Here is a 17,081-nt window from a genome sequence, read left to right on the forward strand (position 1 = left end):
AGATAACTCCGAACAGTTGTAGCCCATTCCACCAGCCTGAACCTCTTCCTTGGAGTTACCTTAACACCTGAAGACACCCTCCTGCCCCCAAGCACGTCTCTCACAGATCTGAGAAACGTCCGTCCAGAAAATATTCAACCAATTCAATATTTTTTATATTCTTGGTTCTCGTATGCAAAAGCATTAAACTTCACCCTCACCTGCCTGACCTGACCTGCAGCTTCTCCTACATCCCCTTGAGACATTTCCATTTCATCCCACTCCCCTTCAGATTCCTCAGCCGGCCCGCTGACTTCCTGTTGACCACCAGTCAGCCCTATCTGCACCCCAGCCTGTCTTCTCTCCAGTGCAGATGGAGCCTCCCTGTTTGAAGACGGCAAGCAGCACAACCTCTATCAAGGCATCGGCTTCCATCACACACCTGATGCCATTCTGAAGTGTAAACTCACTTCCACCCTCTGCTCTCCGGCCGGAGTGGCCATCACCACCGCCACGGCCAAAAAAACAAAGGATAAAACGCTTCAAAGAAAGCACACTTTAAACTGAAAAAAAACCACAATGACCACTCAAACCCCGCCACCTAGGAAAGTTTAACAAAAAAACAAAAGAATACGGAAAAGTACGACAGAAAGCACTGGCTTCCACCACCTGTTGCTGGTTGAAAAATAAGGAGGTGAAGAAAGAGGAGGCGAAGAAGAAGAAGAAAGGAAAAGAAGAAGAAGAAGAAAAGAGGAAGGAGGTGGAGGAGGCAAGAACAAGACAAAGAAGAACCATGTGAGCTAACTTTCCCTGCAGCCGCAGGTTGAGGTGAAGTCTGGAGGCGGTGGGCTAGCTCCTGAGTTTGATGTGTCGATCGGAGCAGCCAGACACAGGAACCTCTGACAGACTTAAAAATATCAAAACTGCAAAAAAAATGTGTGTGGTCCCTGCTCTCCTGATGTGGTGCCAGCGGAAAGGGCCTTAGATGCGGCCCACATAAGCATGCAGTTGTGCACAGTGATCATTTTTTGGACACTGAAAATAACCTTAACAGAAAAAAGACCAGCTGGCAGATATTACCCAGCTGATGTTCACTGACTGCACAGTTTTTTGGTTAACAAGGTTGTTTACATGATGTCAGGACCTGAATCAGATTTTTTGTCACTTGCTTATTGTTCATGCTTTTTCTTACTTCTGTCTTTATCTTAAATTTTATAAATAATAACATATTCTATCATTATGATTTATTTATTGCTCATGACCTCCACCCACAGATGTATATTGTGAAATTTAGTTTGACTCAGCAGTTAAAGAAAACATGCAGCAATATCAACTAATGGAAGGAGATTTTAATCATTCTTGACTGATTATTGGAATCATCGACGTTTAGGAAGCAGACCCACTTTACAATCACACATTAGTGTGAGGCCAAACAAAAGTACTGAATTAATCTAAACTGGATGCATGAACCCGCATTGTTTACATCCATGTTTGCTCGATTACTTCTTCTCTGCCTTTTTTCATGGCCGCAAATGTCCGCATAAACCCTGAACAGTGTCTCCCAGGCTGCCATCGAGAGCAGCTTCATGGGAGGCATAGCTCGGTCAGGCCTCCTGCCTAAAGGAGACCACAAACAACAGAGAAGGAAAGAAAAATGGATCACAAATCCAAAGCAGCCAAAGATGGAAGGACCCAAGTATCACAGAGGATACCAGCCACCCAGCACGACAAGAAAACAGCTGCCTCAAAGAGTGGTTAAACCCACAGGCGGTCAAAATAATGAACAGTATGTGCCTTACATAACTCGCCCTGGATTATTACTATTATTTTCTGCAATTTCTGATGTTTTGATTGTTTTGATTGTTTATAAGGACTGAGAGAGCCAGAGCCCACACATTTACTTTCATCTACATGGTCCTTTTAACATGTTTAAGACTTAAAATTAACTTGAACTTTGCACCTTGAATTTCTCAGAGCGTTACTACCATGTTTTGATCAGAGGAGCAACATGAAACCACCTGCAGGAATGTGCTCTGTGACGCCAAGATTAGCATGTACAAGATGTGAACCAAACAAGGAACATCACTAGAGGTCAAAAACACCAAATGGTGCCATGCGGCACATACGTGTTATGATCATGATAGTGAATACTGAGATTTCATAATGTCTTGGGATGATCCCTAACCATGTAATTGGTGATGCATACTGGCCCAAAAGGCTTTTGCAAAAGAAGTGACTATAAAATGGTAGGTACATTTTTTGACCCCCTGTGAAATGACTCATTTTACAATCAGAATTGGAGCATTTTGGCCCAGAAACATTTGGAAAGTCGAGAAAAGATGCAAGATGAAACTATTTTATTCCCATTCAAATTAGCACAGAGTTAAACCTGAAGCTCTTTGGGATGCACAGTAAGAAGGAAAATGTGCAGTAGATATGGATAATTTAACACCCAGTCAAACATTTTTTGGTTTAAGGTGTCACAGGGCTCCACTTTCAAATCTGTATCCAGATTTACCCTCAGTAGATTCATGGTTGGTCCCTGATGGCCTTTGACTAAATCCTGCCAGAACTTTATTTCCTGTGAAGCTAAAATGGGAACAACGGCGAATGGACTGCTCACTCTTCCTTTAAAAAGCCAATCGAGTCAGATTTTTACCACCTGACAGGACAACATGAACAATGTGTTGATGGAAAGCAGCTGATATCACGTTTCCCCTCCACGCCGATGGAGGTTGATAGATGACTTACTCATAAAGCGCTTCATATTTACATGCATAGGGAGCTAAGATGATTTGTGTGCCTCAGAGTAACACTGACAGACAATGTTTGTGTTAATGGGCCTTGCGCCACGGGAGGTGTTGACCAATTCACAAAGATGCCTCGCCATACAAACGGCTCAATTAGCTGACAGCTCGTACACTGAGAAATGTCGAAGTGTGATAGATCTGTAATGAGCTAGAAAAAGCCAAAGACCTGTGGTGAGAGGACAGATTAATCATCATCGTGGAGGTGATTTGCAAAACGTTTGATATGAAAAAAAGGGGGTTTGTCTGGAAAGTATCTGGGGGGTTGTTTGGCATTTATTAATGTCTGTCTGAGAGCTCTGGCAGCTACAGGACATTGCTTGTGTTACTTCTGATCTGATTGGATCTGACTTCAGGTTGTTGGAGGGACCAGACTGATGGAGCACAACGGCTGAAAGACGACGCAACTGTAGAGAGAGGAATTCGCCTCAGGCTGCAACAGAGGCTGAATTTATTTCTCATGCTTATCAGTGAACAGGTTCACTCTGCCACCATGACTTCACACCAGAGATTTTTACACTCAAACACACACAAAAAAAGACAAGACTTTTTCAAAGAATTACTCCTGTTTTAGGATTCTGAATGACTTATTTCTGTTATTCATTTCTATTTCATTATTTTTATTTTAACAGAAAAGAACAATCATAGTGACCAATAACAACCTATATGTAAGCCCATCTCTCAATACTTTCTCACTTCCTGTTTGTGGCCCATAGCAGCATGTCCATTTATTCCAAAAGACGTCTGACAAAAACTACTCAAATATGTAGTTTCACTTTTTTGAAAAAACACCCATAATGTCCTTAAACAGCTTCTCACTGTTATCTTATGGCAATGTTATTGAAATAGGAGGATAATAGGTTTATTCAGCAGCAGATTAGTCAAAGTGTTTCTGGCAGCATGCCAGTATGTTTTATTGAGTCACAGGAAACTAGTGGATAACTTTTCCCCGTGTGCTGAAATACACCCTGGAGGCTGAAGCTGATTTGGATCCAGGAGCCTGAAGAGAATGAATCAATCAGCATTTTTCCAGATAAAGATAAATTATGTTAAATTAATAAAATAGGTAAATTATTTGGTGAAAAACTGACAAAATAATGTTACCTGGATTAAGTAGGCGCTCTAGAGAATTTGATCACAATGACCTCTGTTAGCGTTTTAAGTCCTCTATCCAGATGTTTTGTTCAGAGCGCACTTTGAGCAATAAGGAAACGCCCTTGAGCAAACCACTTGACCCTAATTCCTCATAGTGGATAAGTCAACGTCTTGCTTGCATTGTAGCTTGTTGCCATAAGGAGCGACTTTTCACCCAACCAAAAGATTCTCTCTGCCCATCGTTGGAAAGTTACAGCACTTTTTATGCGTGACTTTATGATGACGAATGCATTCATCGCTCTGTAAGTTGTATGCTTTGATTGTGTAACTCAGTGTAAAAAAAAGAAACTTGGGTTTGCAGATTCCTAAAAAATGTTGGCTGCAATTACATTTGAAGAAGTAGAATTTTCAATGTACGGCATTGCAAATGTCCCCCCCAAATCTTAATTTAGACCATGGTCCATAGGTTTGAATAAAGCCTGGATACTATGGTGTCTCTCAGCCTTGTCCCCTGCCGAGATGCCTGTAGAACTGTTGACATGACACCTCGAACTGCAAAAAATCTTAATTATGACTCCTTCTCTTCTGAATTTTTCATCCATAGAGGTTTTATATTTATAGCACTTGCCGCAATCTGAGAAACTGATTAAAAAGTCCTCTACTGTGCATATTCAATGGGCCAAATAACCAGTAATTAAGAAAACTGTTTTGGTCTATGCAACAGAAGAGCAAAGCAGAATCTGTGGGACAAATACCTTGTCGAGGAATTCATATTTGTTCAGTGTTCCAGAACCACAGAACGAGACGATGCAGAATATGAGTTTGTTAAAGTCGAGACCTTACGCACAGATACGCAACGTGTAATTTGGTCAATCATCCGTTCAAACTTCTGATTCCCATCGACACAAAAATGTCAGAGGAAGTAACTCAGAGTGAAGACTACGATTACTTTCATGCTTCAGTGGGCTGATTACTGGCTGGGTGGAACTGACACCAATTTTTTCACCTCTGTAGTCTTTGACACCACTCTACACTACACTACTGCCATGAGGATTTTATTAGCTTTACGTTCATAGCTTGAGTGTGTAATTCTCCTGTCTCATTCTCCTCATTGCTTCACATCTATCTGCGAAAGAAAATTGCCAACGACAATAGAATAAAGATGCGTTGTTGTCCTATGTGTATAAACCAAACAAATGAGCTTTGGTGCAGTTGCCAACCTCATTTAGTGGTTTGACGATCTCTGACCCCTCTGTAAGAGTTCTGCTCTGTGTCATAGTGCTCTCACGCACACTCTCGTGCTGCTCGCTCAAGCATATGTTTCGGTTCTCAGAGTCTAATTTATGTATCTGTGAACACTGTTATTGCTCCGTCAGCCTCCAGGGTCACTGCAGACAAAGTCAGGGAATGCTAATAGCATGCAAATCCTTTTAATTATACATTGTTTATTCCTCTTTCCCACAAGCTATACTTTGATTGTTAAGTCCACGTCCTCCTTTAGTTGGCGAGGAGTGCTGAGATGTACAGTGGTGGTCAGGCCGGAGACGATCACTCACACTGAATCCAAACAGGATTCCATCAGTTTGTGTTCGGAGCTGCTGTGGTTCAAACAAGTTAACGAAAGCTTTCCCGCGGCTGTGTTTTCATTTATTTAATCACATTGATGTTATTCATGATGAATAAATTCATGAAACTTGCTAAAGAAAATTTGATGTGATACATTTTACATATCACTACTGATAAAACCCTTCAATTTAACTGTAGGCAGTTCAACATTTAAAGGGAAACTCCAGTCTTTTGTTGCTCCAGAGGTATATTGACCTTTAAAGCTAGCAGCTGTATACACCAATTTCACTGGTTTTACGTCACTATATTTCACGGTTTGGTTTTTAGTTACAACCTATTCTTTATCGCTTTCTATTGTGCCTTTGGCCACGGGAATGAACAAACAGAAAGCGATCTATAGGCTATCCAAAAGCCATTTAATGAACTAGCAAATACTACAGTGCTGAAGCTAGTGGGCTATGACACGTCCTTTATAGTCTGTAGGTCTATGTATTTGAAATGTCTATGTATGAATAAATCCAAATAATGCAACAATCTTATTGCAAAATGAAGTCATGTTTCCTTTTCACCTTCATTCATATAAATATAACAACACAATACAACAATAATCATAATAACAAATTGTAGCTCTACATTTACTGCTGTAGATCTATATTACCTCTGCAGTCTGACCATGCTTGTTTGGTGATAGGACAGCATCATTGTATTTGTTTTAGGTCAACTTTAGGATTAAGGGGATTTCAATATAAAAATGATTTTTTTTAAGCTTTTTTTTAAACCTTAGATATAACAATGTTTAAAGAGGGTGATGCTTATAATTGAAATAAAAAAAAAAATTCTGTGAAAAAAATGAATGGAAATAGGTGTAAAAAAGAATCCATCAAGTAAATGTAATCAGCATCTGACCAGAGAAGTCAAAATAAAATGCTTCTTAAATGGATGTCCTTATTGGATAACAAACAATACGGGAGAGCATTAAATATTCCTCTGCGGGTGCACCAGTAGGAAAAAAACTCCACACGGTCACTTTAACAAGTGACAGCCTAGTGTAACTGCAGACAAGGTGTTCCCATTCAAAAGAAAAGCCACTTAATCCTGAACTGAATTGCTGCTCGGTGTCCGGCCCTGTGCTGGGACTGTGTTTGGCGCTTTGACACTCAAGCGGAATAGCAGACCTGCTCAGCAAAACTGCTCAGAGAAAATGAAGGTTAAACAAGCCGCCAGAGAAAAAACAATAATCCTCACCTGACTCAGGCCATCTGAGTCACTGCTGACCGAGGTCACTGCAGGAGAAAGGCAGTTCCAGAGTTCACTTGAGGAGATTAAGGAGCCAATGATCAGCCAGCCTTTGTCTGAGGTGTCAAGCAGTTTTTTGACAGATACTAACGCTTTATTTTAAGCGTGTGTGCTTTTGTTACGAAGATATATAACCATGACACTTCCACAGTTGATAACTTTCATTAAGACAAATTGTTTTATTGTATTACAAGTTTTCTGATATTTTAGGGGTGAGTATGCAAATGAGGATATCTAATTAATTCGGAACCAATTTGCATTAATCGTTCTGGGAAAATAAATCTGAATTTAAATAAACACCTTTATCTGTGATTTGGATGTTTTCCTTCCACTAGTCTGACAGAGGACATGTTATGGAAGCAAAATAGCCAAAAATTGTGCGAGCATGACAAAACTATTTTCAAGGAGAAGTAGAGAATTGACAATCAAAATAGCAAGATTCAAAGAGGGAAGAGTACTTCACTACTACTTCTACAAATGATCCTATTTTTACATTTTAAATTTAAATCTATTCATGCAACTGTCAAATTAAAAAAAACAAAACAAGTAAATTACTGAATATGGGATCCAATAATCGGCCAGGCCGAGAGTCCCTCTGCTCACAATCTACAGTATATTCAGCTTCTGTATGCACATATACTATATCATCGTTGTTTTAGTTGTACTTTAAATATTGTAGAACATTAAATATCAGATTATTTTAGTAGAGCCAGGGTCTTGTTATCGCACGCTGGTTTGATTCCCCTCTAAACATGTCAAAGTGTCCTTGGCCAAGATACTGAACCACAAAGTGCTCCTGATGGGCAGCTACCGCCAACAGTGTATGAATGTATGAATTACTGTAAGTCACTCTGGACAAAGGCGTCTGTTAAATGCCCGAAAATGTAAATGTAAAACGGTTGCTTGATTGTTTAAGAATACTGTATGCACTGAAACTAAAATGCTTTCATTCTCTAAATGTCCTTACTGCATCCATGTGGATGTCTTGGAAAAGAAAGGGAAAGACTGAAGTACTCCCAGCAAGTAAAAACATAAAAAAATATCAGTAAACCTTCAACCTTAGAGCTGCTGATCTGACAGAAAGTGAAAAGTGTAACCAAGGTTCCATCAATTAGTTGCTTAACTGAATATAACTCATCAATTGTGATAATCAATAAAGCAGAAATCTGAGGATACAAGTGGATGACATGTTAGATATGTATTAATACACAACACAAGCACATTAATCTAACTTTTTGCAGCCTTTGTTCGTTTGCCATTTTTACTTTCAACAGCAGCTGTTTCAGCGCCTGAAGCCACTAAATCATGTGATGCCGTAATCTCAATGCTAACAGTGTTTCTATTGACAGAACAACCATCCCAACATTCTTCACCCGGCAGGTACGAGCCCGAAGATTTATGTTAATCTTCTGTCGCTGCTTACTGAGCAGAAAACTTCGACAAGCTCACATATTAACATTATTTACAAGGAGCCGTTTGTGTCTGTGAGTCATTCGGCAGCGAAGCTACAAGTAATTTAAAGCTGCGAGGCAGATTCATTCAGTCTGCCAGGGATTTCCTGATTCATTAGTAATCCAAAGGGAGTGATTAACTGAGCTTCACACGAGGCGCTCGCTTCACATTTGTATTGTTTCGCTTTTCAGAAAAAAAAAACTGAGGATGGTGGAGGATCTTCATGTGCACAAGACTAGAAAATTGACTTCTGCAGAATCAGGTTCAGGAATTACTTCAACCTGCATAAAAGTGGGAATATATCTAAACACATATAGACTCATTTATTTTTATCAGCAGGCTGCAGAATGAGCGGATTAATAATAATAATGATAATAATGTGTATTTTTTGCAGGTGTTAATCTAAAGCAGCTACCAGATGAAGCTCTGGCATCTCTGAAAAGTTGATTTTGTAGAAACAGACTGATTATTACACACTTTGAGTTAACATTAGGGGTTTTTAAGCATTGATAAGGTGACCCACTAATGAGTGTTACAGCAGGTCTATTAGAAGGGCCAGATTTGATGAAAAGTGACGAGCTATGGGGCCGGAAGTTTATATTTTCTATGTCTCACCTGTAAAGCCTGGAAAAACAATGCTCTTAATTTGATTTAGTTTTCATAATTGAAAAAGAAATGTAACATTCGGATGAACAGGAAAAGAAACAGCATGCATTTTTAATCTTACATAGGCTGTCAGTTGTAAATTTTCTCTACTTAAAACTGTTGAACTGTTGAAATCAGACTATTTCTGTGCATAGCAACAGACAATTAGTCTAATTAGCCTCCTGCAGGAGGCTTTGTCACTTTGGTTTCCTTTGATTTTTTTTGTCATGTGGGCCTGAACCCTCAGGGGCACCAATTACTAACCCCTTTCGACCAAACTGAACCACATGCTGGTTCTGGGCTGGCTCAAACCTTAAAGAACTAACTGGTTTCCTTTTCCACGAGCATGACAGCCATGTTAGAATCACGTCCTTGAGTCACTGTATACTTCTCCAATTTCCCAGCATTGTTAGGAACAACTATGGCACACTACGTCCACTCTTTACAAATGTTGCTCCTGGCTTTGCGTGACCACACTGGCATCCAAACATGGCCGGTCCTCAAACCACTGCTGCTGCGATTTACAGGCTGGCCACACAGGATGCTTGTGTGCTGCGCTGTTGCTGAGCTGCTGCTGCTCACTTGGGTCTTTGAGTCCACACAGCCAGCGTTGCTAGGGCAGCCCGGTTTACATGGAGTTTGACTTTGATAATTAACAATAAATACGATGGCGTGATTTTCTTTTACCTTTGTTGAAAATGCGCGAAAGCAGGAGGGGGAAAAAGAAAGAAGCTAGGGAAAGAACGAGTGTGCACAGGGAGGAAAAAAATGTCCCCTCACCTGTTGTATGTATTCTCTTCTCATCTGTGGCATATTCTACAAATACTGTAACTCACTATTTCATTTATAGCTTCTTAAGCATTTTATTCTATGTAGTATTTGTTTCTATATCTGTCCTTGTATTTTGATTGTATTTGTACTTAAATGTACCCCCCATGACAACCTAATTTCCCTTTGGGGATTAAAAAGATTATATCTCTGTCTAGAGACATTAAAACTGTAGTGAAACACTGGTATGATGTTCATATGACTGTCTACAGGTAGCTCTGTTTTTGGCAATAATCTTGCCTGTGTCATGGGAAAAATAAATTCAAGAAGACATGGCGGAATACATCCACTCTGTCAGTGCATCCAAACATGACTGGTCCTCAGACCACTGTTGCTTCTATTTGACGTCCATAGTGAAAATATTTCGTTTGTTCTCCCATGGATAAATCAGAACATGTTAAACTTTCTCTAGTTATTAAAAATTATAAACAGTTGTGGTTGGTCCTTGGTCGTAATAACTCTGCCCCCAGCTCCTGACAGAAACGGTTCTTTGTTCAAAACCGGCGAAAAATTTGTGCCACTCTGGAACCAATTGTCCTGGATGAGATCTGGGTACTTGGTCTGAACCAGCACTTGAGCCAACGTGGCAGAAACAGGCTAAATAGGAACAAAATTGTTTGTGTATATATACACACACTTACATAACACCTTTTCAGTCCACATGCCAGACATTTGATAGAGAATTTAAATGTCTTAAACCAAGGCAGTTTGTTCGCTGTCATTCACAGCACTCAATCTGTTTATTTAGTTGATATGTATCTGAGGCACTGAGCCAGTTCTCTTACAGAGTTATAAAGCACCTAGGGTTCAGTGTGAAGCACGTTTTGACAGATATTGATTGACACTGCTCGCTGCGATGGTCTAAATTTTGATCATCTTGTTGATCATCTTGAACTCTAGCCTTCTGCAGCGTCCTCAACAAGCTGCTGAATTCACAGCTTCACAAAGTGCAGCTCTGTCTGGCTTGCCTTTCCTGTCTGGCTCACAGGGATCAATAAAGAATGACAAAAGATATTAAGAGGGTCGACTCTCAGTGATTGTATGGAGGTATGCGGGCTCAGCTGCATTCCAGACGATGACATCAGAGACAATCTTAAGTGAGCGCAGCTCCTATCAGAGCCGGGGTTCAGCTCTTATTTGTTGAATATTTCAGAGGGCTGCATGGAGAGAGGGAACTAATGAAAATTTCACCCTCGAGTGAATTAAGAGGAGTCTGACAGAAGTGAGATCAAACCAACCAGTAACAGAAGAAAACGAGAGCCCTCACCGTTCACTTTGCTCCCTTGTGTTATTGAGGAATTCCCACCGGGGGTCACCACACAGAGCAGAGGACAGAATCGCCCCTGACGAATTAAAACTGAACTTGAACTGAACTGACGTGCTCGGCTATATTAGGGAAAAATAACAAATCACAGCTGAGGTTATTTTGTTGACTGGTCTCAAGCAGATGAAAGTAACTCTCCATCAAAGGAAAGAGGAAAACAGAGCTCCCTAAGAGCACTGGGGAAGCTAAGAGCATCTGACAGCTAATTTATTGTCACTTTTCAGTCATGTGCACATGTATTGGCAGTGTGCGGGCATCGGAATACAAAACTGCACAGATGAGAAACCTTGCAAATGGCACACCATGAATGTTTAATATTTTATCTATCATAATGACGAGCAAGGACATTTCACTATCATTAGATATTCCATATTTTTCTCTATTTTTGCCTGATTTTATCACTTCCACTCCTTTTACTTGTGTTTTTACATTTTGTATTCTACCTTTGTGTTTTAACGCACCTCAAACTTGGCTTCCTTGTGTTAATAAAGTTTATTATTAATAAAGCTTCCTAATACTAAAAGTTGCTCCTGGTAATGAAGTTCTTTAAATCATTATGTGGTCTACTTTTTTCCTTGAAATGCATTATTTATTGTTATTCACAAGGCATCTTACCTTGGTTAGGAGTAGGTAGCAGGACTTTGAAAAGTCTTATTCACCTGTCTAGACTACAAAAAAAGTCAGCGAAAAAGCGCGAATGGACACAAATTTGCATTTAATTGTGCTGGGTGGTGCGAATGAGTTGAAAAAACTGGACTCAAGCGATGATTTCGCGTGATACTGTCATCCATGCTGACATCATGATGTTGACGTTAATCTCCAGACATTCATGAACAGTACTGGAGAAGAGCTAAATAATCACGTCTGCGAACACCAAGAGCTGTAGGATAACACATCTACTCATACAGAGAAGAGGACAATAAAAGTGAAGTCGGACTGCCTGGTAAGTCACGTCTAAGCGCAGCATAGCCATGATCGATCGGAACTCCATTCAGGGAACAAGAACTTTAAAAGTTGTTTGTTTGTCGTCTGGGCAACACACGAGATATTTTCCTCACGTTTGGCCTGAACACACCATCGGGAGTTTGCTAAACAGAGGAGAAAATGGTGGAAAGACAACGAGGACGGAGAAATAACACGGCACTGAATGACAGTCAGTTATTGAAACGCTGGGAAAATGTTAGTGGTCCATTTCATTAGCGATAATTCCAACCTGAATGAAAGCGAAGCTCAGGGTCTGTTCATCTGGGTAAGAATTAGGTTCAGGTGCACAGAAGAATCGAGACGTAATGAACATTTTTGATATGCAGGTCTCACTTGAAAACATCCAGGTTGATGATGAGGTGACTGCCTGGGGGAGGCTATTTAACCAACATGAACCTCAGCTGCTGCCGTGAGACTGTCATCAAAAGTGTGCGCTCCCCGCTGGTTGCGTTTTTGGCAACGTGCACCCATTACTGCTTGTGTTCTTGACACATGAATGCCGTTAATGAGAAGCACAGAGCACCTGGTAGTGACGGTCACAATCAGCCTCTGGAAAGCCTGAACCAAAGAGGCAGCCAGCGGGAAGCCCTGGAGGATGGGCACTGGCTGTCCAACCTGTCTGGATTAAAGACTAAATCATCCATTTACTGAACTGTCCAACCAGGAAGGCTTGAGTCAGCTGAGTCAGTAGCACAGAGCTCTAGTCAGCTCCATGAACTTCTGTCTTTTTCCCCCTTTTTGGCACGGAGATTTAACAAGAAAATCAGGCTGTATTCAATCGCATGCAATGTTTGACGCGTTGATGAAAATCAGATTTACTTTCATAATGCTTTCAGTTCACAATTTGCATTAATCCATGAGAGCTACACACAACTGGCTGGGGTTTGGAATGACGTTGGAGCAAAACCAGATCTGAGCCGTAACGCAGCTGACATGTATCTGGTGGAATCTCGGGGTTTTTCATGAGGTGCACACCAATGCATGCTGATGTCCCTGTATGAAGCGATGTAGAGTTTGAGATATGCGACTTATCGACTATCGATACCGCATTTGAGTTAATCTGTAAAAATGTATTTAAAATGGAAATTGTGACACATCGACTCCTCCCCCCATGCTGATGGAAAGTAAAGTGAAGATTTGTAGTCCACAAAACATTTCTGGAGCTTCCCAGCGAAAAAAAGTGCTGCAACATTATCCTAACCAACTGAAGTAGCTGGGGACGTGTTAAAACGTAAAAGACAACCAAAAAATAGAAAATGGCCCCATCCAGTGTAATCCACGTATAAAGAAGCCCTGAGTTTAAAACCTTATTTGAAAAAAAACATTATCTACAAACTCAGTGCATGTTTGAGCTAGTGCACCGACTTCAGATGGGGTGCACACTTACACATTTAGCTTAGCAGCTCCAGAGCTTTAAAAAGGGTGTAAACAACGTCTTTTCAACTCAATTTCCGATCTCTGGGTTTCTAGAGACCTGGATTACAGTGGATGAGCTCCCCAACTACTTCAGTTGTTCAGGAGAATGCTGCAACCATGCTTTGCTGCGAAGCTCCACAAATCAACTCACATTAGCAGATGTTTTCATCCTCCGATTTCCTATCAGAATTAATGAATTTCCTGAGCCCTGGAAAAAGGCAATTTTAACTCCTATTCACAAGTCTGGACCACCTGACCTGGTCTCTAATTATAGGCCAATTTCCATTGTACCTGCACTCTCAAACAGTTGCTAAACAACTTGTTGATTACCTTGAAAATAAACACCTACTGCACCCCAAGCAATCTGGGTTCAGAGCAAGGTACTCTACAGAGTTGGCAAACTGCTATCGCACAGAAACTATAAAACAGTTGTTAGATGAGGGGAATGTAGTGGTGGCAGTGTTCTTGGGTTTGAAAAAAGCCTTTGATACTGTTAACAATGAAATTCTCCTTGGTAAACTCAAAAAAATTAATTTCTCAGATGAGACAATTGCTTGGTTCCATACACATCTTAAACATAGAGAGCAGTGGGTTGGATCCAAGGGTTATCATTTGACTTTAAATTATAAAAAGACAGTGTCAATGTGCTTTTCAATCAAAATAAAAGCAGATGAAAATTCCAGAGTAAAGATTGATGAGATCGAGATAAGTCAAGTAGATGAGTTCATATCTGTAGGTGTTATTTTAGATTCTGAGCTTAAATTTAATAGACATGTTAAGAAGCTGTGCAAAACTGTCAAGACCAACTTAAATTGCTTTCACCTAATAAGACAATATATACCTCTTAAGGCAGCACAACAATTTTTGCATGCCATGATATTTTCCCATTTGTCATACTGTATAACCGTTTGGGGTCAAGCCAACCAATCAACAATGATACCAATGGATCAGAAAATAATGGATCAGGAACCTGCTAGATGGCATCATTGCCAAATTCTCAAGAAAACACAATTTACTGGGTTTTGACAGCTTTGTAAACTTTTCATTTTTAAAACTGATTTTTAAGTGTGTCAACAACCCTGCTCCAGAAATACTCTGCCAATTGATTAACAAACAGAATAGCAGAATTAAACCTAGGGGTGCAACGAGTGGAAATTTTAGGCTATCAAAATACAAAACCACATTTGGACAATCATCCTTTGCACTAATAGGCACCAAACTGTGGAATATATTACCATCAGAAATTAAAACATTGACAGAGCTCAAGGCTTTTAACACACAAATAAGATAATGGCTAAAACTGAATAAACCCTGTGAATATTGACTCATGCATGCGCACATGCATGCACACACACACAAATTAATCGTTGTCCTTGTTTATGTCCTTATGTCTCCTGTATTTGATGTGTTCTGTATTCTTACTCGTGAGTAACTTTTAGTGAAGGCCTAACCAGGGACAGGGGTTGCAAATTAGTCTTGCCTAGAAACCTGTATTCATGGTATCTATTTTATATTTCATAAGAAACAACGTACAATGTATTTGTCCCTGCTCAATAAACTTCTAAACTGAACATCTCAGCTGCTGGGAACATGAACTCCAAGAAGAGAGCCAGCCTCACACCAAAGCATGTTGACATGCTCACATTCCTGCACTGCAATTTGAAGAATTTGTGAATTATACAGTAATTTTTGCAGGAAATTCTTCTTTTTTTTCCATCCACAAGCTTCATTTGAAATTCTGGTCTTCGGAGCAATATGTAAAAAAAAGATTGGCTTTAGAAATTGTTTTTATTACTGTTAACTGCTGCTATTTTTTAGGTGTTATTTGTACATTATGTTTTTGTTTTCACACCTTGCACTTTAATGTATTATTTTGTCAATTCATATTTCATTGAAATAATTTTAAAAAAATGCAGTTATGTTTCATTATATTATGTTTTCAAATACATGTTTCATGGGTTTATAGTTTGCTCTGAGAACATGAGGTAAAACCAAAGTCGAAACAGATGCTGTCAAAATAATCATGACTAATCGAAAAAATAATCGATAGATTAGTCGACAACCAAAATAATCTTTAGTAGCAGCCCTAGAAACAATACTAAAATCAAAACCCGAAAAAGTCATGAGATATCACGTGGATAGTTGTTGCCGGAAGACAGTTGCGCTCCACTTTAACTCTCCTCCATGTTACTTCGCATTCTGAGATTAATACTTCTCAGTTGCCATGGCTGCTAGCGGAACAAGCTACTGCTAATGTGAGTTGTTCAAAAACTCTCTTTTTAGTAAACTCTGTGTACACAAACAATGTTCTAAATGCTCATGTTCATGTGTAGAGACCCTGGTGACACTACTAGCAAAGTTTCACATTGTGTCAAGCCTTCTTAGTGTTTTAAAAATAGCTTGACCCAAAAACGTAAATCTTAAAAGTGCCGCTTTTGTTGTAATTATGCTTTTACACAAAGTTTTGACTCATACATATTCACAAAAAAAGTCCAAGTAGCATTTTGGTGACAGTTTCACTTTAAAGGACTTAATTCATTATCAGGCCACCTACAGATTAACAAGAGCAACCAGAAACTGACACAACCCTGATTTTACTTGCAATTCATAGATGCTGTCTCTTCCTCCTCTGTGTATTTCAGCTGATACGCTGATCAGTAATGCGTCATCTGAACATGGCTGAGGTGAAAATAATGCTATCGTCTCCCAGCGATGCCAAAACCTGTAAAATTAAGATGAACGAGCAGAAGTCATCCTCAGTCTACAACTTGCTAAACCAGATCACATTCATCAGCCTGACTGCGTGCTCATAGAGCGAGCAGGTGGATGAGACGGGCTGTTTGTACTGAAACTGGATGACAGCAGATTATTTAGGGGACGATGACAAAGTTACAGAAGAAAGTGACTGCAGGAAACATCAGCAGCCCTGTGAGTTGATTTAACTTTAAGAACGAAAGGTCCTCCCGGGAAAGAAAACAGATTTATGAGATGCTTCCAGCTTAAAACAATTATTTTTAACACTATGGGAAAAAAACAACATATGTCTCCATGCCTGAAGTTAATGACAAGCCATTAATCGTATTTTGACTTTTCTGGTGCCTATTAAGGAAACTTTTCAAGTCTGAGAAATAATCCTGATAGTTTTTGAAGTTTTTGCTGTGTTATTTTCTAATGATCTGTTGTTGTTTCTAATTAGACTTTTGTAATCCCCCAAGCTTTAAAACTCATAACAATCTAAGCAAGGACCAACCACACCAACAACAATAATTATAACAATTTGGGATGTCCTGATCTGAGGGATCAGGATTGGGGCCAATATGGGCAGTGTTTCACTGACTGGGATCAGCAATTTTGAACGTCGACCCAGGCCCGACAATTTTTACATCAGCTGTTGTAAACGGAGCACAATTTGTGTCAGAACGCAGACACGCACGTAGCGTTACTCTGGCAAGCCTGTAGATCTAATGTCTACAGAGTGAAAATAAGTTAAATGAGAAAGTGAAAGCATTCCAGCGGCGACACGTAACATCTTCAATACAACAGTCTGGCAAGGGGGCAACAAAAGAGCTGCATTTAATACTTGCAATACAGGCCAAGGCAGAGAAGCAACAATCACTCACAGAGATGTTCAAAAAGGAAAGAGAAATATCCTTGAGACAGCGACATGGACAAAAATATTAGAGAAAGTA

General features: G+C 39.9%; 1 protein-coding gene across 2 annotated transcripts in view; it reads right to left on the bottom strand.

Moving 5' to 3' along the window:
* The window catches only part of mei4 (meiosis-specific, MEI4 homolog (S. cerevisiae)), a 102,215-nt gene that overhangs the window by 17,355 nt on the left and 67,779 nt on the right, over window positions 1-17,081 (bottom strand). For both annotated transcript variants that reach the window (XM_037087528.1, XM_037087523.1), the window contains one exon: window positions 6,693-6,760. In XM_037087528.1, the coding sequence (XP_036943423.1) occupies window positions 6,728-6,760 (33 nt within the window). In that variant the 3' untranslated portion in view covers window positions 6,693-6,727. The remainder of the gene's footprint in view (window positions 1-6,692; window positions 6,761-17,081) is intronic.

This window comes from Acanthopagrus latus, chromosome 22, assembly GCF_904848185.1.
Source record: "Acanthopagrus latus isolate v.2019 chromosome 22, fAcaLat1.1, whole genome shotgun sequence".
NCBI classification, from domain to species: Eukaryota; Metazoa; Chordata; class Actinopteri; order Spariformes; family Sparidae; genus Acanthopagrus; species Acanthopagrus latus.